This window comes from Notolepis coatsorum (genome assembly GCF_963971535.1).
Source record: "Notolepis coatsorum genome assembly, chromosome: 10".
Lineage (NCBI taxonomy): Eukaryota > Metazoa > Chordata > Actinopteri > Aulopiformes > Paralepididae > Notolepis > Notolepis coatsorum.
The window spans coordinates 11,166,573-11,189,774 of record NC_140174.1 but is presented as its reverse complement, the minus strand read 5'-3'; the positions used below and the strand labels follow the sequence as shown (position 1 = coordinate 11,189,774).

Here is a 23,202-nt window from a genome sequence, read left to right as displayed (position 1 = left end):
CTCAGTTCGGCTGACGGGGACACTGGGAGAGAGAGAGAGAGAGAGAGAGAGAGAGAGAAAGAGAGAGAGAGAGAGAGAGAGAGAGAGGATACTGCTTTTCAACTCTACAGCCTGGGAGAGGGACAAACAGGTGGAAAGTAAAGGTAAGGAATAAGGGATGATGAAAGTCCACTTTCACTGTGATCAAACTGTTTGTCGATGACGCCCTCCTAATGTGAGCTTTACTCCTGTGTGTTTTCTACGGAGTAAATAGGTTGCACAGGCAATCAATCATCTCTAGACGCAAACCACAAGGCTTCTCATTTACAGGATATGAGTTGTGCATGACATCTGTCTGACATTTTAAACTTTAAAAAAGCCTGACTGACTGCGGTCCGGCGGCCTTATTGTAATTTATTCAAACGTTCATTGAAACATTAGACCTATTTTATGTAACATTATTATTTCTGGGAAATGATCCAGTGGATATATTGATTGAACCATCTCGGACACAAAACCCCACAAAAAATGTAAACCAAAGCATGTCCTATGAAACAGATTATATCTTTGTTTAGAAAGACCACCGGTTGTATCTGTGACGAGAGAGATTCCACCTTGCGCTCGAGGGGAAGGATAAATTACGGGACACCTACACAGACTGTACAGGAATATCGAAATTCGGCACGAAATTTATATTCACGAGGGCAAAAGTATGAGGAAGGGTTAATTTTAGAAGACATAATGGCGGTGGGACTGCTGTCAAGAGGCAAGCAAACAGCCTCTCTGTGCATAAATCACTGTGGGTGAGTGGACAAAAGAGAGGGTTCTCTAACACAACATCAAGGGGATCAGGAGGTGATGGAGGTTTTCTCACGCAGATCAACGCCCGCATTCCTGCTATTATCAACAGCACGTGCGTAGCTTCGTGTCACATTGACGAGGGCTAGCCGTCGTACTGCCAGACAAATAATTATAGGAAATAATAAGTGAAGAGAGAGAAGAAAAAAAAGAATGAATAATAATATTTTTTTTAAACGATCATTATGAAAAGATGTATCTTTTTTTTAACGAGTAATTTCTATCGTTTTTTTTTTTCTTTTTTTTTTTTATTGCATTTCTGTTTTATCTGATGGGACAGTGAGTGACAGGAAATCGGGGATGGAGAGAGAGAAGTGATGTGACACAAACAAGCGTCTCAAGCCGGATTGGAAATGCAGGACACTTTTTCAGGACGCCCGTGAAAAGATATTTCTAGGAATGACGCAGATCAAGATCGGAGGTAATTATAGTTTATGGACCGGCTTCGCAAAAAAGGCTATACAGAGGCTCCTCCAGCTGATTCACTACCTGAAGATCACATGATCACTGTACGCCTCACATGCGCAGACCCACAGGCGCAGACGTGTAAACAAACAGACGGACGTGCGGATCGATGTTGATAGATGCATCTTGCGCTGTGAGCAGGTGGCTGATGTCTTTATTATATGTCAGGTGGCGTCTCAGGAGACGAGTCTTCAGTACTTGTATAGTTTCATCCAGACAGACGACAAAAACGTCACCTCTGGGTTTTCGCATTTTGAGCTTTCGGAAATCGATATCTAGCTATATCTATATATATATATATATATATATATCCATATCTGTCTGAACATACCTGCATATAATCCTTCTATATACCTACTGCGTATAACCCATATAACTCTGTATAACATGTACAATAATTCTGTATATACCGTATATATACATTTGTTCTTACCTTATATATATGTATCCACATCCGTCTGTATACATACCTGCACATAACCTTTTACATATCTGTAGATACTATATCTATATCTGTACTCATATCCCTTACCTACTCTTACTTGTTACACTGCTGGGCAGTATGACTACCATAGTGTCTTTATACCTGTATCACTGTACATATTAATACTACAACTCTGTACATACATCTGATTAGCACTATTACTCAGTAGTACTAATTTATATATTTCATACCCAGCTTAATCACCTGTACATTGTATATTACTGTTGCACTTTACTGTTACATTTGCACTCTGGTTGGATGCCAAACCTCTTTTCGTTGTACTGTACTTGTGCCGTACGATGACAATACATTTGAATCTAATCTAATCACATCTAAAAAGAAACCATCGAATTGCATACTGGTTACTGTGAGCGAGGGTTGACAAAAGGTGCTCTCCTGAAGAGAGACAGCGTGGGCTAAGTGGCGTCTCTCTCTCTCCTATAGGAAAATACTACCTGTCGGTCACTTGACACGAGACGAGCTCCCGCGCGGTGAGCTATAGGAAAATACAGTGACATCCGAGCCGCGGCTCTTCCATCACAATGGTCGTGGGTGGTGGGCAGGGATCGTAGTGGCTGGGCTCAGTTTCCTGCTTGCATCACTTGAGACGGAGCACCCCTACGCCCCGTGCTCCACCCCCCCTCCCCACACACACACACATCTCACATCCATTACTTTTCATCCCCTATTATTCACGCTATTCATCGTCTTCGGCTACAAGTGTATCGCCTTCCCCGCTCCTCCCCACGCCTATAGTAACAACGAGGGCTAATGTACTTTCCTGCCTATGACACTACAGTAACAACTAGGGCTAATGTACTTTCCTGCCTATGACACTATAGTAGCCACGAGGGCTAATGTACTTTCCTGCCTATGACACTATAGTAGCCACGAGGGCTAATGTACTTTCCTGCCTATGACACTATAGTAACCACGAGGGCTAATGTACTTTCCTGCCTATGACACTATAGTAACAACGAGGGCTAATGTACTTTCCTGCCTATGACACTATAGTAGCCACGAGGGCTAATGTACTTTCCTGCCTATGACACTATAGTAGCCACGAGGGCTAATGTACTTTCCTGCCTATGACACTATAGTAGCCACGAGGGCTAATGTACTTTCCTGCCTATGACACTATAGTAACCACGAGGGCTAATGTACTTTCCTGCCTATGACACTATAGTAACAACGAGGGCTAATGTACTTTCCTGCCTATGACACTATAGTAGCCACGAGGGCTAATGTACTTTCCTGCCTATGACACTATAGTAGCCGCGAGGGCTAATGTACTTTCCTGCCTATGACACTATAGTAGCCGCGAGGGCTAATGTACTTTCCTGCCTATGACACTACAGTAACAACGAGGGCTAATGTACTTTCCTGCCTATGACACTATAGTAACAACGAGGGCTAATGTACTTTCCTGCCTATGACACTATAGTAGCCGCGAGGGCTAATGTACTTTCCTGCCTATGACACTATAGTAACAACGAGGGCTAATGTACTTTCCTGCCTATGACACTACAGTAACAACGAGGGCTAATGTACTTTCCTGCCTATGACACTATAGTAACAACGAGGGCTAATGTACTTTCCTGCCTATGACACTATAGTAGCCACGAGAGCTAATGTACTTCCCTGCCTATGACACTATAGTAGCCACGAGGGCTAATGTACTTTCCTGCCTATGACACTATAGTAGCCACGAGGGCTAATGTACTTCCCTGCCTATGACACTATAGTAACAACGAGGGCTAATGTACTTTCCTGCCTATGACACTATAGTAACAACGAGGGCTAATGTACTTTCCTGCCTATGACACTATAGTAGCCACGAGGGCTAATGTACTTCCCTGCCTATGACACTATAGTAGCCACGAGGGCTAATGTACTTTCCTGCCTATGACACTATAGTAACCGCGAGGGCTAATGTACTTTCCTGCCTATGACACTATAGTAGCCACGAGGGCTAATGTACTTTCCTGCCTATGACACTATAGTAACAACGAGGGCTAATGTACTTTCCTGCCTATGACACTATAGTAGCCACGAGGGCTAATGTACTTTCCTGCCTATGACACTATAGTAGCCACGAGGGCTAATGTACTTTCCTGCCTATGACACTATAGTAACAACAAGGTCTAATGTACTTTCCTGCCTATGACACTACAGTAACAACAAGGGTTAATGTACTTTCCTGCCTATGACACTATAGTAGCCACGAGGGTTAATGTACTTTCCTGCCTATGACACTATAGTAGCCACGAGGGTTAATGTACTTTCCTGCCTATGACACTATAGTAGCCACGAGGGCTAATGTACTTTCCTGCCTATGACACTATAGTAGCCACGAGGGCTAATGTACTTTCCTGCCTATGACACTATAGTAGCCACGAGGGCTAATGTACTTTCCTGCCTATGACACTATAGTAGCCACGAGGGCTAATGTACTTTCCTGCCTATGACACTATAGTAGCCACGAGGGCTAATGTACCTTCCTGAAATTGGTTGCCGTTACGCTGCACAGTCTCTGTGCGGCAGCGGCTAAGGAGCGGAGCGATGGCCGAGTCACACGCTCTCGGCTCTCGTGAACTGACCTCTGTGACCCGTTTTGTTCGGTTATGGCACGAAGCTAAAACAGCTAAGTCAAAAGCTGTTTTAAAAGCTGCACCGGGTAGAGATGTGAGCTTATGAGAAGTCAAAGTAGCCCAAATAGTTGGGCTTTAGTACTGAATAACCAAAGTGTCCCTAGAGAACCACGGAGCGCCTGAAACACAGTTTTAAACTAGAAATGATGTGTCTGGCTGTGGGTGTCCTGCCCGCCCACCACAGTCCTGCCCGCCCCCAACCACATCCAATACGAGGAGGAATCATCGAGGCTGGATGTTGGTTCACGTTGTATCAGAGATTTTGAAAACATGTACTCGTGTTGACACAAGTTCTGAGCGTTTCTAAGTCATTTTCTAGATGGCCTTTTCACTTCCCAAAACGACATAATGGAGCTTTAAGTGGAGGAGGAGGAGAAATGCAGCATGGAAGGGAGGAAACGACTGTGATTTTTTGTTGAAACATCCTTATGGAGTACAAGACATCCTTATTAGCTTGCTGTCGGCAAGGCTGTTTCACACTGTATTACAGATGAGGCTTCTGTAATTTTCTTGTCTTCCCTCTCAGATAATTAGCAATTTAGCTACCAATGTTACTTCATACATCATTTGGACTTAATTGAATAGATGTATAGATATTAAAATAATCACTAGCATCACTGAACCAATAATAAGATACAAGATACAAGAGTTTTATTTGTCACGGCATACAGGTATGCAGTGAAATGCGGGGGGTCTCGCCCGCAACGATGTCCATAGTACAAGTAATAATAAATTAATAAGTAATAATAATCCAGTAGTCCAACCAATAGAGCGACATAGTGCAATAAACAGTAAACAAAGTAGGCATATCGGTATCTGTACATGAGCTATTTACAGAGCATGGTAGGACATGCTAGGTCCTGTGGCAGTGCAGTACCCTGTTAGCTACGGATGAGGCCTTGGGTCTTTATGTACACTGCTATACAATGCAATATTATACAATCTCAAGCTATACTATTCTTTAGTGACCTTTCCTTCTGTAAAGTGTCCATAGTGTGAGCGTGTGCAGCATGAGTGTGTGTGTGCTCATGTGAAAGTGGCTGCTAGTGTGTGAGCGTGTACAGTGTGTGTGTTGTGTGTGTGCTCATGTGTGCTTGTGTGTGGAGAGTTCAGTGTTCAAGGCTCTGATGGCCTGGGGGAAGAAGCTGAGCCTAAGTCTCTCTGTCCTCGTTACTGGTGCTCGCAGGCGTTTGCCTGACCGCAGCAGCATGAACAGGCTGTTGTTGGGGTGGTGGGGGTCTTTCATTATCCTGCAGGCTCTGGATTTGCACCTCTTGTTGTATAGGACCTGCAGGGTTGGTAGTGCAATACCCGTGGTACGCTCGGCTGAGCGTTACCGTGTTATATTATAATAAAATAAACTGCTGATAATAACACCAAGTGGGGCTGTACGCCCTATCGGTTATATTATACGTTACAATAAATATAGGCAATAAAGAATTTGAATCTGAATGTATACTATGAGTACAAGGTACGCTAATTGGCATGATATACGTCGCAGTGTCAGTCTCTCAGATTCTAGGAGTTTTTAGGAGCCCGATTCGAATACATACACAGCCTTTTCCCAGAGGGATCAAAACCTGTCATGTATCGACAACAAAATATCGCTCCGGTGTGTCGAGTGTGTTGTGTCTGACGACGACGACGACGACGACGGGGGGGGGGGGGGGGGGCTGTTTTTACTTTCTTTTTGAACAATGACACGGGACACCTCACCCCGCGCTATGATATGGTGACGGATGAGGGCGACGGGTTCAGGGCCCTCAGCGCACCGCGCGCCACACACAGTGAAACGCTGAGACTGCACGCAGACAAAGCAATTACGTCGCAGGATTTATCTAGGGTGTTAAAAACACAGCCCCGGTGAGGTCACTGGCCCCGGCGAGGTCACCGCGTGCGCCCCGGCGTCATCATACGCACACACACGTGACTCGCCGAGGAACAACAAACAACTCGAGATTAATTAGTTCCACTATATTTGTCCCCGAAGCCTAATTGCAATCAGCGCAGATCAAACACCTTAATGTGATATTTGCATTTTTGAGACACGCGCCGCGAACGGCGACGGCGAGGTGAAGGCGACAGCTGTGCTGGTGGTGGAAAAGCACGGCGTGTGACATCGTCAAAAAAAAACGAGCCCCCGTATTTTTATAGACGTGACTGGAATGAAATGGGTTCGTAAAAAACGGACTGTACATACAGAGGAGGAAGCTCCCCCCCTCCCCTCCCCCTGACTCAGATTTATACTTGTCCCCTTAAGGGTCAAGATTAGGATTGTGAATGAGGTAATCTCTCTCCGGATGAGTTATGTTGAAGTTCCCACCTCCGGAGTGCAGGGGACAGGGGACAGGGGGGTGTGTGGCGGCTTGTGGCCACAGGGACCTGGGAGTGCTGTCAGGTCGTCAGGACCGGCAGACAGGAGCCACGGATGTGGCCAGGCGATAAAAGCCCACTGTACCCAGAGGGCCCCCCCCGCACCCCCGAGTCCCGCTCTCACTTCGACCCCGTCATGCCGTGTTCCCGAGAGGCTTTCTTCTTCTTTCTCTTTCTTGCGGGAGAGAGCCACTCATCACATCAATCGGCAGTCAGCCAGACGGCGAGGCGAGTGGGGGGGGGCAGACGAGGCCCCGACTGATTGGGCATTGTCCACACCTGGGCCTCCTCGTTAGAGAGAGGAGGCGTCCCAGGTGTGAGCCTTTGTGGCATTGTGGGGAAAAAAGGGTTTCTTTTCAGTCGCATTTGTTCACGAAGCGGTCATGAAAGTCCCGTACTGTATGTCCCATGTTCTGGCTTTTTTTCTTTAACCTCTTAAGCCCGACAGGTCCGGTACCAGACCCAAGCCATAGTCATTATCATGAAGGAAAGACAGGGCTTTCAATGAGCGTCGGAATTTCTAAAAACTACCCTACCCAGCCCAAGCCAGCTACTGTACAGCAAATGACTTGTGGATGAATTTCTCTTATTTCTAGGAATTATCTACCACAAAACTGAACGTTATTGGCATATATTGGAGCGCAGTTAGTGTGTCTACCTTCTGTGAACATTTAGCAAGAATCCGCGTTGCAAACCGATTAAAAATGGCGGAGCCATATCCATTATAAGAAACAAACTGTACTTACAGTATATTACATTCACGGTTCTTGCTGCATGCCTGGTGATACTAAATCCAATTTAACTTTGGCCCAATCCATAGATGTGCAACTTTGCTATAATAAGGTAATTTATAGGCCTGATATTCTATATTCTATAATTAATAATATTTCAAATTGCATGTGTCCGGATGGCAGAATTCAGTACTGTATCTACAAAACCTTCTGTTTAATCATCTTCCCTTTATTCATTTGATTGGATTTTATAATAATAATGCAGGACCTCTTTAGGGGGTCTTTTGTACACGTGATCTCAAGAAGGTGCTGAACGAGGTCAGTGGCACTTTCTCATGGCTTGTCATTTTTAGCATGGTGTTATTCACTGTCAAAGATGCAAAGAAAAATCATAATTTATATTCTCCTTTGTTTCATCACAATTTACTCAAGCCTACTGTAGTAACAGACACAATATTTCTGACACTGGGAATACATTCCCTGAGATCCATAGATGTCCTATTTAAGCATTACATCACACGCAGGAGTGGTTTGTGACCAATAAACCATGCCTAGGGGTGGTTGTTAGGCCCGAGGCGCAGCCGAGGGTCGTTAGACCCCCCTAGGCATGGTTTATTGGTCACAAATCACGACTGCACGTGGTGTAAAGCTTTTATACAACTGCCAGATTCATCCAACCTTATTTCTATACAATAAACACACATTAATCGAAGATTTATTGAAAAAACCATCCGCCAGAAAAAGTAGTTCCCACAACTCCATGTGGAAGCAGCTTGAAGTGCATCCAACCAAACTAACACATCCAACTGTGTATTATTGGAATGATTGAGAGAAGTTGCCTCATGTGGAAGCAGCTTGAAGTGCATCCAACCAACTAACACATCCAACTGTGTATTATTGGAATGATTGATTGAAAATGTATTAAAACGTTTTCTTTGCCCTATAGGAAAAAAACGTTTTCTTCGCCCTATTTTTTTATTTATTTATTTTAGCCTAAACTTAACCAGTTGGAAACCAGGGGTACAGTAATAAAATTAGCAATCAACCAATCAATCAATTCAATAGACCATGCTCACTTAAAACAGCGCTGCTTCTCTCTCAGTCTGACTCCCCCGCTGTTGCAGACAGGAGTGTGTGTGTGTGTGTGTGCGTGTGTGTGTGTGTGTGTGTGTGTGTCACAGTGTGTGTGTGCGTGTGCGTGTGTGTGTGTGTATGTGTGTGTGTGTATGTGTGTGTGTGTATGTGTGTGTTTGTGGGTACGCCAGCGTCGGACAGTGTGAGAGAGAACGCTGCAGTCGGAAAGTAGGAAGGAAGAAATTTAAATCAATCAATTAATCTATCAATCAATCCGCGATTTTTCTTTTGTTCTAGATTGAGTCAAGACCCATCAATTACATCATCCAACATTGTTTAAAATACTAACACATTCCCCTTGACAGAATCGCTTCATATTTAGTCGTTATGGTGCTTTCAACATAACCATTTGTTCTCCGCGATCCTGTTTTCTCCCGGAGTGAGCCGGGGAGGGTTATGTGATTTGGTTGTGGGCGGGTCCTGAGCCCAGGACCGTGGATTGTTACCAATAAAGACGTGTGAATGGCCAATCAGAATCGAGAAATTTGCATGCCGTTGTATAAAGTAGACTTACTGTATGCAAATGGACCTTGTATACGTGGAGCAATCTTCCATTTACTTAGGTATGTATTTTTAGGGGGATTTTCTGAAAATAGGGCTCGGACTTAACAGGTTAAGTACTTTAAGTGCTTTTTGGTTAACCTCTTAACGTTCCGACGGCAGCGCATTTACCCTCGTTTGACGGCATCCCACTGTTTTAGTGTTTCTGAACCAATACATCGGTTGAAAGCTGGCCGATTGATTGATTGATACCCTACTTGGCCTATTACGTGCTTCCAATTTCGGGTTATAAGACCAAACAGCCAATGAGCAGACACACAGAACAAACCTCTGTAACTCTATTACAGTAGCACTCAGAGTGTTTCCTTTCAAAAGAGGCCAGACTCATGCATGTGCTATGAATTGTTCAAGAATAGCTTTCAGATTACTTTGGGTATGCAATCGACAGGCGTTTTATGCCAAATTTGCAGGACTGTTAAGAGGTCAATAAAGATTTCGGCCTCTTCCTGATTCCCCCGTGACGACTCAGTCAGGTGGTGCCCGTCGTCCTCAGACCCTCCGTCCGTAATGAGACGAGCCTCGTGGGTTTGTGTAAACTAAAAACAAATTCGATATAATTTATTTAAACTCGAAAGGCAACTGAGGTTTCCCTCATTTACAGTCACGTCGAGTGTACATACAGAGATGAGCAAAAGAAAAAGCATATAAAATCACACAGCATGTAAAATCATAACAATAAGACAGCAAGACGAGGCAAAAAGCAAGGATAAGAAATAAATTAAAACAAAGGTTGAAGATCGAGGTTTTAAACCCTGCAACAGAGGGAGAATCTCAAGCTTTATGGACTGTTGGTGTTAATTCCATAGAGCTAGAGGGGCATCATAGCAAAATGCAGATTTACCCTGTTCAGAGAAAACTAGAGGGACCTTAAGGACCAGCCAGTCACTAGAACGGGTTCCATAGGTTCCATTCCAATAATGATGAAGTATAAGGAGGTAGCTTACCAATAATGATGTAGTATAAGGAGGTAGCTTACCAATAATGATGTAGTATAAGGAGGTAGCTTACCAATAATGGTGTAGTATAAGGAGGTAGCTTACCAATAATGATGTAGTATAAGGAGGTAGCTTACCAATAATGATGTAGTATAAGGAGGTAGCTTACCAATAATGATGTAGTATAAGGATGTAGCTTACCAATAATGATGTAGTATAAGGAGGTAGCTTACCAATAATGATGTAGTATAAGGAGGTAGCTTACCAATAATGATGTAGTATAAGGAGGCAGCTTACCAATAATGATGTAGTATAAGGAGGTAGCTTACCAATAATGGTGTAGTATAAGGAGGTAGCTTACCAATAATGATGTAGTATAAGGAGGTAGCTTACCAATAATGATGTAGTATAAGGAGGTAGCTTACCAATAATGATGTAGTATAAGGAGGCAGCTTACCAATAATGATGTAGTATAAGGAGGTAGCTTACCAATAATGATGTAGTATAAGGAGGTAGCTTACCAATAATGATGTAGTATAAGGAGGTAGCTTACCAATAATGGTGTAGTATAAGGAGGTAGCTTACCAATAATGATGTAGTATAAGGAGGTAGCTTACCAATAATGATGTAGTATAAGGAGGTAGCTTACCAATAATGATGTAGTATAAGGAGGTAGCTTACCAATAATGATGTAGTATAAGGAGGTAGCTTACCAATAATGATGTAGTATAAGGAGGCAGCTTACCAATAATGATGTAGTATAAGGAGGCAGCTTACCAATAATGGTGTAGTATAAGGAGGTAGCTTACCAATAATGATGTAGTATAAGGAGGTAGCTTACCAATAATGATGTAGTATAAGGAGGTAGCTTACCAATAATGATATAGTATAAGGAGGCAGCTTACCAATAATGATGTAGTATAAGGAGGTAGCTTACCAATAATGATGTAGTATAAGGAGGTAGCTTACCAATAATGGTGTAGTATAAGGAGGTAGCTTACCAATAATGGTGTAGTATAAGGAGGTAGCTTACCAATAATGATGAAGTATAAGGAGGTAGCTTACCAATAATGATGTAGTATAAGGAGGTAGCTTACCAATAATCAAAATGATGTAGTATAAGGAGGTAGCTTACCAATAATGATGTAGTATAAGGAGGTAGCTTACCAATAATGATGTAGTATAAGGAGGTAGTTTACCAATAATGATGTAGTATAAGGAGGTAGCTTACCAATATTGGTGTAGTATAAGGAGATAGCTTACCAGGGCCTTAAATATGAACAAATACCAGTGCAAGTATCATCACGAACATATCCTTATCTAAGCTACTGTGGAGTTGGACGGTTGGAGTAGGTAGGTGTAATACAGGCCACAACACTGGGGAGAAATCAATCTAACCTAACAACCACGTATGTGACACCATCGGAAGAGGGGGGGGGGGGGCTATAAATCTCACTGCATCTGCATAACGTAATTAATAATATTGCAAAGTTTTACAGAATGAGGTCGAATAAATAGAGCCTGAAATCTAGTAGTGAAGAAATGTTCATTTTTAGGGCAAGCAGAGTCCCTTCCTGCCCATCACTGTGTGAAACATCTGGTGTAGTATGACCGTGGAATCACTGGCACAGCAGTCCCAGGGGGGTTGATGACACACACACAGACAGACACACACACACAGCCTCCTCCCAAAAGTATAACGCTGACACGGCAATCACGAACCGACAGTATCTGCCGACACTGTATAACCTTTTTTGTTTTCGTTTACAAAAAAAGTTGTCACAACTTTTTTCATGGGCTTTTTTTTATTGTTGAATCAACTAAATTGGACTTGAATCAGCTAAACAGAATAATTAATAATAAGTAATAGCATTTATATAGTGCTTTTCTAGACACTCAAAGCGCTTTACAATGTAGGGTGGAAATTGCCTCCTTCACCACCACTGGTAGTAGCACCCAACCTTGGGCTACGCAGGCTCCAATGGCTGCCCTACACTGGCACCCGGCACACATCACACTACACAATGGCTGAACGGCTCAGGAGACAGGGATTGATATCAGTCAATTAAGGCGAAGGGATGATTAGGTGGCCTTGATGTCAGAGACCTGGTTGGGAATTTGGCCAGGAAGTGATGTCCAACTTGATATTTAATTCTCTCTGTCTAATTAGTTGATTCAACTAAGAAAAGAGCCAATTGACCATATTCACATGGCGGCCATTTTGCTCTCATGGTCGTACTTAGCATGGGATTCCTTTCCAGCCTGTTCCCACTTCGGGTGGAAAGGGGTCCCATCCTGAGCGTGACATGAGAGCAACATGGCAGGCGTGTAAATATGGTCAATGCAAAAGACTGGTTCAAAATATTAATTCATTCAATCTTTATCTCATCTGGAAAGATAATTGAGAGCAAGCTCTCATTTCCAAGACGTCGAGAGGAACAATACAGAAAGAGTCAATCAATTAAACAATTAAAATCAATCAAAACAACTACAGACTGCGGTGAAATGGTCGGCCATTATAGATTTAAAAAGACCAATGGATACTAAAGTATTGAGTTTTAAGGCGCTTTGCAAAATATTCCATGTGTCGGGGGCACAGAAGCTAAAAGCAGATTTTCCTAATTCAGTGCAGACTCTGGGGACCTTAAGCGTAAGACAATCACGATGAGGTCATGATAAGGTCCAGCGTTCCAGTCCAGTAATGATGTGATGTAGGGTGGAAGATCATCAAATTAGGAGTTGAGACACCTTGTGCTTTTCTTTCATTATTATTGTTATTATTAATATACCAACGCGAGAGACACTGGTATGGAATCCGGCTGTCAGCGTTGCCTCCAGCTTGGCCGGCCGTCATACTGGCTCAATTGGCAGAGTCAGCGGGAGGGAAGCCGGTGGGTGGGGTGGTATTCTGGTCGTTGTAAACAGCGACTCCTACAGGTCGGTCAGGGCGCCTGCACAGCGAGGGAGGGAGATGGTGAGGGTAGTGTGACCTCCCACACGTTACACCTCACCAATGAGAGTCCTCGCTGCCAGGTGAAAAGATGCTGCTGGCTGTCTCCATATGTCTCGGAGGAAGCATCCGATAGACTTCAGGACTCCCTAGACCGACCAGTGGGGGGCACATGCGAGCAACGACCAGGAAGGGGAGGGGGGGAATTGGCATAACGACTAAATTGGGATGGGAGAAAAACACAGAAAAACAGGAGGAGAAAAAGTGGATACAAAAAAAAGTAGTAAAAAAAAAGGATGGGATCCCTTTCCACCCAAGGTGGGAACAGGGTGGAAAGGAATCCCATTCTGAGCACGATGCACTGTAAGAGCAAAATGGTCGCTGTGGGAATATAACACATACTGGTTGATGCCACCAATTAAATGATTACAAAGCGATAAACAGCTGGTCGCTGAGGAAACATCTATATCTTCGAAGATTGATGATCACAAAATGTTTTTTCTCATCTCTATTATGGGTTAGGGTTAGGCAGTGAGGTTAGGGTTGGGGTAAACGAGCTAGGTTTATAAAAAAAAAAATGTTTAAGTTGAATGTTATGTCAAGTAGGGGTATCACAATTAATTGACTGAATCAAATAAATCGATAACAAAGATAATCAATAAAAATTGATTGCATCTATGCTTCGAAACATTTAATTGGCAACACTTTTTTTCATTGATTCGTCAAAAAACTATGACCATAATATTTTTTTAAAATCTTCCCTAGGTTTGAATGAGCTTTCCGTCAACTGGTTTTATGATTATCTCTCAGGGAGAAGCTGTTGTTGCTGATGGTATCAAATCCAGCTCTCTTGATATTAGTAAAGGTGTCCCACAAGGGTTTATACTCGGTCTGTGCAAAGATTAAAACATTTTGAACTCTGATATTTAATATTTTATATGTTGCTTATATTTGTTTCATTGATAGACATGTTTGTTGTTGAATCTTTATCGGAACTGTACTTGTTTGTCCAGAGTGTTTTTGTATGTCTATTGTAAACAGGTCACGCATGAAACAGAAGCACTAAGATGGTGTAAAAATGCTTTAAAAAGACACTTTAGCTTGATTTAAAAAGCCCCTGTTAACTCATTCAGCGCCATAAGCTGTCCCCATCTCTGCCGCTTCACGCCAGCTTAAAATGGTCATTTTCGCTGTGTTTCACGATTTTTGCAGAGCTGTGTGTGTGTTCTGTATTATAGCTGTGGAGACAGACACTACTTGTAGTTTCTACACACTGTAGTTTGTAGTTTATTACACGCTAAACATCGTGCATTTCCAAGATAATCTTTTTCCATAGATCGCGAGATAAAACGTGTTATATGCAATAAGCCCAAACCGTTCTGGTTGATCCCCTGAAACCCCAAATACTCCCAAATCACAGGTATATACCATGTACACATGTGCCTTCACAAAATTATCAAGGGGGGGGGGGGGGGGGGGGGGGGTCGTTTTAACTCAAAACTGTGATCGTGTTTGTCGAGCATGTTTTACGTCCGGTAAAACACAGAACTGTGATTGTTAAATAAACATGTTTCAGGTTCGGTAAAATAGACATAAGGGGTCCTTACCTTAGCCAGAAGGTAATCCAAAAAGAATTATTCCAATGATCCCATCGGCGATCACGATTAATCATTTATATGTAATTACTAGGGCTGGGACTTTATCGCATTAATTTCGATTAATTAACTACAGAAAGAATTTTAAAAAAAATTATGCATTTAATCGCATGATGATTTTTCTTTATTGTGCAAGACTGTTACCTTTCAAAAGAGATCAGACTCATGCATGTGCTATAAGTATAATAAATCGCAAATCGCTTTTTTTCTTAGTCTGGTTTGTCATTAAAAAAAATTAAATAAGAGAAATTGAGATCAATCAAGAGTTTTTTCCCCCCAATGGTCAACTGTTCTGGAATGTACTTGAAAGTACTGCGTTTTACTTTTACCTCGAAAGTGCTTGAGTTTACAAAAGGTCCTTTATGCTATATATATATATTATTCCTAAAATTGCTGCACTTTGTTAAAAATTGCATTGATCTGTTGGTCTGTGTAGTTGCTAATACAGGATTTTGCTGCTTAAACGTATGTATAATGTATATTCATTGATTCACTTGTATACCAAATAATATTGATATACGATTAAAATGTGATTCATTTAGATTAATTAACTATAAAGTCTCGAATTAATTTGATTAATCGAGTCCCACCACTAGTAATTACACGTGTTTACGGGACGCGTGAACACTTAAGGCAACCAACTTGCACTTCCGCGTTTCTCTGATTGGCCGAGCGCCTTCCGCGTTTCTCTGATTGGCCGAGCGCTAAGCTCCAGGAGAGAGGAGAGAGGCTGAAAACCCGCCGTTCTTGCCCGACTGATGGGAGCCGAATCCCGGATCCGATTTGTCTGATGAATACCCGCAAAACATGGAGGTCCCGAACGCATGGAAGTATTGATTGCGCCGTAACGAATTATTAAAAAAAGATACCGTTAACTGGAATATGTTGTGCCTTTACACATATGTTGGATTATGTAATTGGTTTGTCATGACAAACAAATTAAAAAAATCGCGATTTACCCGGTGGCTACAACAACACACAGTGACTACATGCATGACAAATCGGATCCGGGATTCGGCTCCCATCAGTCGGGCAAGAACTGCGGGTTTTCAGCCTCTCTCCTCTCTCCTGGAGCTTAAGGGGGAGCTTAGTATTCCTGCCTCTGAGGAGCGCGTCGCGGCTCATGCGCATGCGCACGCTCGACCAATCAGAGAAACGCGGAAGTGCAAGTTGGTTGCCTTGGCTTAAGTGTTCACGCTTACGGGACACTATAGGTTTTGAGGCGAGCAGATCTGCTAGCGATTGCTTTGGAAGAGCTCCTCCCCCCGAGAGAGAGTCTCGATAGTCCGGTTCATTCATTGACTCTCCTGTTCCCTTTCTATCAGAGTTCAAAAGGTAGGCGATACTGCCACCTGGTGATATTCGATCAGCATTGCAATTCCAACATAGGCAAACGATCCAGGGACACATAGAATGATCCGGATGATGGATTAGAACGGGGATCAGAGGAAAAAGATCAAAGGATCTAAAAACGTTATATTACGTGTTTGGCACTCAAGCGGTTTGCTTGATTTAAAAAGCCCCTGTTAAAGAGCACGCTTTCGCTTTATTAAAAAAATAACTGTTAAAGTGCACACTTTAGCTAGATTTCTACACAAGTTGTCTATGTTCAATTGTATGTATTTTTTTGGGATGAAAATTTGTCGATGCACCGAGTAAAGAATAAAATAACCGCTGGACGAATCGATTACTTAAATAATCATCAGTAGCCGTTCTGGCTTCGCAGCTTGGCTAATAAGTGACAACCCTCTTCTGCGCTCGGCCAGTTTGAGGATGTCCTGAACGGACACTCCATGGTGTCAATCACACATCCATGATTGACCTGAGAACAACAGTTTGCCAAAACTCTTGCGTAATCTAGTATCTCTACTTGTCATCCTGTTACACTTGAAGAAAAACAAACACTTCTACATTCTGAACAAATGGTAAGCAATGATAATGACTGCAAATCATGACGTTCAGACATGGACGAACAAGTAGTTCATCCAGAGTAATGATGACGTCATAATTCTTACTACTGATGGTGCATCTTTCCCATCGGCGATTGCGATTACTAGTTTATATGTAATTACACGTGTTTACGGGGACACTATAGGTTTTGAGGTGTGTGTGTGTATGTCTGTGTGCGTGTGTGTGTGTAAATTATGTAACAAGTGTTTGCAGTGTTGTAGCCGGGTGACTTCATGGTTCGAGCGTGTTGACATTTGATACTGGTATGGTGTGATATTCCCATTATGTCAGAGATCGACACTCACGTTTCCCCTCCCCTCTCTCTCTCTCTCTCTACAGGGATTGGTCGGGCCAAAGCGCAAAAAGGCCCCCGCCCAGCTCCCTGGCTGTGACTGACATGCCAGCTTAGCCATTGACGGAGCTGCGAGGGGCCTCTGATCAATCACAAGTTGGCACTCCGGGGGCTCGTCCCCCGGGCGCCACCCCACCAGCTGGAGGCGCGGCTGGGAGCATGAGCGCGGGGGGGAGGAGGAGCACGCGCTACAGCATCGTCTCGACCGAGGAGGAGGGCCTCCGTCTCGCCGCCATGCAGCACGGCATGAACGGCTTCGGCAATGGCAAGATCCACACGCGCCGCAAGTGCCGCAACCGCTTCGTCAAAAAGAACGGCCAGTGCAACGTGCAGTTCGCCAACATGGAGCAGAAGTCGCAGCGCTACATGGCGGACATCTTCACCACGTGCGTGGACATCCGGTGGCGGTGGATGCTGGTCGTCTTCACCCTCGTGTTCGTGAGCTCGTGGCTGGCGTTCGGCCTGGCCTTCTGGGTCATCGCCCTGCTGCACGGGGACCTGGACAACCCGGCCGGGGACGACAACTTCACCCCCTGCGTCCTGCAGGTCAACGGCTTCGTGGCCGCCTTCCTCTTCTCCATCGAGACGCAGTCGACCATCGGCTACGGGTACCGCTGCGTGACCGAGGAGTGTCCGGTGGCCGTGTTCATGGTGGTCTTCCAGTCCATCGTCGGCTGCATCATCGACTGCTTCATGATCGGCGCCATCATGGCCAAGATGGCGCGGCCGAAGAAGCGCGCGCAGACGCTTCTGTTCAGCCACAACGCCGTCATCGCCATGCGGGACAAGAAGCTCTGCCTCATGTGGCGCGTGGGGAACCTGCGCAAGAGCCACATCGTGGAGGCGCACGTCCGCGCGCAGCTCATCAAGCCTCGGGTCACCGACGAGGGGGAGTACATCCCCCTGGACCAGATAGACATCAACGTGGGCTTCGACAAGGGCCTGGACCGGATCTTCCTGGTCTCGCCCATCACCATTCTCCACACGATCGACGAGGACAGCCCCCTCTTCGGGATCAGCAAGCAGGACCTGGAGACGGCGGACTTTGAGATCGTGGTCATCCTGGAGGGGATGGTCGAGGCCACCGCCATGACCACGCAGGCCCGTAGCTCCTACCTGGCCTCGGAGGTACTGTGGGGCCACCGGTTCGAGCCCGTCTTGTTCGAGGAGAAGAACGTGTACAAGGTGGATTACTCTCACTTTCACAAGTCCTACGAGGTGCCGTCCACCCCGCGCTGTAGTGCCAAGGACATGGTGGAGAACAAGTTCCTGGTGCCCACCTCCAACTCCTTCTGCTACGAGAACGAGCTGGCCTTCCTCAGCCGGGACGAGGAGGAGGAGGAGGAGGAAGTGGGCGGAGGCGGAGGCGGTGGCGGTGGCGGTGGCGGTGGCGGTGGCGGAGGCGGAGGCGGCAGAGCGCTGGCCAACCTCAGTCCGGACCGGAACAGTCGACACGAGTTTGAGCGGCTGCAGCCCGCCAGGGGACTGGATCAGAGGTCATACCGCAGGGAGTCGGAGATATGACCTCTGCCCTCTGACCCCGGGGGGGTCAGCGTTATGATAACGTTCTCATTCCGAGGGTGAAAATGCAGAACAATGCAAAGTGCCATAGGAACAGCTGTCTACTGTGATAGAATGGGGAGGTAATGACAGCAATGAAAGGGGGGATAGAGGGGCTAAGCTGGAAGGAATGGGGGCAGGAAAAAAGCACACAGCTCACAGAACTGTGGTAAAGAATGTCCACGACCAAGGAGAAGGCTAGCGACAGACCTTCATCCTTCATGGAAAACTTGAATCTTTTTTTTCCTTTTCTTTTTTCATAATGGTCATTTTGAGTTGGGAGTGTTCGATGATAGTGCATCAAAAAAGCTATTATGACAAAAACCTTATAATCAAATCTTAGGTGTAAATACGTTGCTTAGGGTAAGTTACGTTTTGTGTGGAGTATCATTTTTTTTTAAACAAGACAAAACAAAACAAAAAAACATCTTTAAAAGAAATCTATAAAAAAATGGTTCTTTGCTCATTTCAACTTGCTCTCGGGGCACAGGTGATAGTGTGTAAACGGAAAAGAAGCTTCCCGTGAGCTTCTCTGGCGTTGCTGGGATTTGCTGGAGCTAGGTTCAATGAAACGTTGAAAATTTTTGCACACTTGAAGCATTCGAATGCAACGAGCCACATGACGTGATATCTTTGACCGTGAGCTACAGAGAGCAACACGATTCCACACCTTAAAGGTAGAATCCGTAACGCCGCCGAAACGGTGACCTCTAGGCAGGCCCCGTTTGGTGTTGCACTTTGTTTACATCGTTTGTTTTGGTCCGACGTGTGGGTTGGAGTCGAGCAAGGGGGGTTGGGTTAGGCGGGGTCGCTATTGCTGGTCCACACCTCACACACGAATCCCACCAGGCGCGGGCGCAAGGCGCGAGGCGGGCGCAAGGCGCTTCACTTTCGCTCCCATGTTAACAGGCGTTGCTGTTCACACCGGCCGCGCGCGGGCGGGGCGACTCGCGGGCGGGAAGCGAATTAAATTGCATTTTCACAGAAATACACTCAATATCTGCATTATTACCACAACCACACATATCTTTGTTGTTCAACCAGCTAATGTGTCTGTATCTTTCCCAATACAAATAAACCATACTATACTTTTTCAGGAGTACAGTCACACTGATTTCATCATTCTAAAATGTATTCTAACATTCTAATTAATTATATAATAACTGTTTATACATGCAAAATGGACAATAGAACACTGGAACTGGAAATCTTCAAAAAAATCTCCAAACGGGGACTGACTTTGCATAATAGACTATAGGCATTTACAGCCGTTCCAATGTAAACGTGCCTTCCTCCGTGCGCTTTTTCGCCCGCTCTGAAGTCGGACTCGGTGTGGGCGGCCGGCCGCACGCGCTGTTCTCGCGCGAAACCCGCGAGTGCTTGCGCCCGCGCGTCTGATGGGATTTGTGCGTCAGGCTCTGCCAAGAGAGGTCTGGACTGAGAAATGCACAGTATAATAAGTTACTATAGACTATATTATATTATAGCTATATATTTATATTATATATTACATTATACTGTAAATATGTATATTATAGCTATATAGTAACTGTTATAGTGTGAATTTTCCCCAGACGTTCTCAGCAGAGCCAGAGGCGTGGCCAGCAAAAGCGACGCCGACCCTCCTCCCCACTCAACTCCAACCCACACGTCAGACCAAAATAATTTTTTTTTTTAAAGTAAACAAATTGCCGTACCAGGCCGGGGGCCTTCTTGCCTAGAGGTCGCCGTTTGACAGCGTTACAGATTCTGCCTTTAAAGTTAATACCGGTGTGACACCACTGTGGAGAGAGAAGGCAACATGAATTGCACTATGAACACAATTTTAAGACAAAAGGAAGAGAAATACATATTCATACTGTAGTTTTTCCTAATGATAGATTATATTTAATACCTCCCGATTTAGAAAACAAACATCCTACTAACCTATTTCAAGATTTTGGCCACCCTACGTGTTTAAAATGTATGTACATTGTTAGGTAGTCTGGTAACAGCAGCGAGGAACAAAGGCTAAAATTAGAACATTGATTTGTTCTAATTAACTACCACACTACAGAAGGTTAATAACCCTTTCACTACCACACTAGAGAAGGTTAATAACCCTTTCACTACCACACTACAGAAGCCCTTTCACTACCACACTACAGAAGGTTAACCCTTTCACTACTTCTGTAGTGTGGTAGTGAAATGGTTAATCTCTCATTTCCTTCCAATAAAACTGCTGCTCACAATTGACACATTAGCCTAGGAGGTATTCCTGCAAGGTCTAGGTTACAATACCTAGGTAGAAAGCTGATGACGGGGGTGTAAATAGCAGCGATTTGTTACTCCTGAAATGTTCAACTTCGTCGTTGTTACTTAAGGTCCCCCAAAGTAGCTAACGTGAGACAACAAAACTGTAGCTTGCATCTTTTAGAATCCCTGAACAAACTCCCCTTCATGTCACTCAGGAGTGACGACTGTAACGACCTGGCCTCATTCCGTTATATGTGACGTAGTTATTATTATTATAACTTTTTTTAATAGTTCTCTTTGAAAGTAAATCTATGCATATCATTAATGATATCAGGGGACGGTGATGTAACGAGCACCTCAGTCATTACGTAAGGAAGACAGGGTACACAGACGAGGCCAGCAGTGAGAATGTCGCCTGAACTAAATGCTGAAGAGCAGTCTTATTATCTTCATCAAATCTATTTTGATAAGAATATTAAAAACCAAATTGATGGTTGTGACATCGTTTAATTTTAAAACCGTTAGGATGCATGCAGAAAGAACGAGGCTTAGGTTTATTTTTCTTACATCTGGTTGGAGGCGGGTCTTGAGGCTCAGGTGAAATCGGAATGCAGGGTTCTTCGGACGTCTGGCGGTCCCTGACTCAAAATGAGTCAAATGTAGTTAAGTTACCTCTAATGCGAAAATAAGTACAAGCTATGGGGGGCAGTTTTGACGCTAACAGTTTGTTTGTTTTTTATGCCGAACAACATTTTATTTCAAACATTTCAAATTGATATTGATCTTGTAATATGGAAGAATGCAATATACATATTTGTGAAGAATGCAATGTTGGCAGCATTTATAAACGACTTTGAAAATAAACAAACCAGCTGAGAGAAAGTGAGAATGAGAAGGCAGACCTGCTTTATTCACCCAGTGAGGCCTGCCCCAAATCCCAGTAGCTAAAATAATGACAATGTGATATTTTGTCCATACTGTTAAGCCCTAACGCAAGTAATAAATGGTGCCCAAAACTAGAACCATGCCATGGATACCGCAGTATATTCCATTCATTCTGCATTAGCAATGGCTAAACGTGTCAGCTCTTCATATAGTAAGAGAGCCAAACGTTGCATTCTAGTTTCATCTGGGTCAAAGACAATCTTCAGGCCAAATGACCATATGAACCACCATACGGAAAGTCTTATCCTTACCCTTTAACTAGATAAATTGAATGTGTGTAAGAGAGATACATTTTGGAAAAAACCCTGTTATTAGTATTTTTATATTAGCCTACTGTCAGAATATGCATGATTGACAGTAAAACCTCCCTGCGTAACGAGTATCTCCCTTTCCACTTGTTATATAACGTCAACGCGGTGTAAACAGCGTGGTGAAATGACTGAGTTGCAAAACCACAGAATCTAAAGAAGCAATATTTGTACACGACCCTGGTGGACCAGACCGCGGCCCGAAACAAAGCAATAAACACTCAAACGCGCCTTCCTGAATCAAACAATCAATAGCAATCAATGACCCAGCCAGAGAGAATTCTGCAATAGTTACTGCTGCAATAGTGCACTGAATTTGCAAATAGATGATCGTTTATGAATAATGAATTTGCTTAATTATCGAGAGAACCGTTTCCCACAACAGGCGCGAACTCCGATTTTGTCAATTCCATTATTTGATCGTACTGGAACAGACATGCGTTCAATTCCTTGTGCACCTGTTGAACGATCAGATTTGACCAAAAGTAATACATGTTATTTTGGACTAATGTTTTGGGGATAAATGTTCCAAACGAAATGTTCCAAACCCAACGATTATGAAATATGTCATAATCTAGACTGAGCGCCAAAATTTGACCGCCTCCTGACTGCTCTCTTTTACGAATCTAGCACCGCTGCTTAAGATGCTACAACGTACTCTAAGCACATTATTAAGCAGCGAGAGAGAAATTCAAACCACCAAATGAATCTTTAATAAGAAAGACCACTTTGTGTTAGTTATAGATTAAGTAGTTTGTTATCGGTATATAGTTTAAGCGAGGAAACTATAATGCATGACAGATTAGTAGAATTGTTTTCTATCTCTGGCATGGACAGTAGCATTTAAAATTCATCCCTTAATAACTCTAAACGCCGGACCAGAATTGACTGCTCTACGAACACCGCACACGACGTACAGTATACGCAAAAGATATGGACTTTGATTTGTTTCTCACCTCATCGAAATGTGGATCTTGTGCCTCCCCACCCCCTCACATAAATCACTGCCCTCAACATCTATACAAAGAGGTGGAACCATAGGAGGATATACCGAAAGATGAACAGAAGAACCATAA

General features: G+C 43.9%; 1 protein-coding gene across 1 annotated transcript; it reads left to right on the top strand.

The window, feature by feature from the left end:
• Nucleotides 1-17,237: 17,237 nt before the first annotated feature.
• Nucleotides 17,238-18,602, top strand: kcnj12a (potassium inwardly rectifying channel subfamily J member 12a; the record flags this gene model as incomplete). The annotated part of the gene is made up of 1 exon (XM_084323676.1): nucleotides 17,238-18,602. The coding sequence occupies one exon, from the start codon at nucleotides 17,238-17,240 to the stop codon at nucleotides 18,600-18,602; it is 1,365 nt and encodes a 454-aa protein (XP_084179802.1).
• Between the last annotated feature and the right edge of the window lie 4,600 nt (nucleotides 18,603-23,202).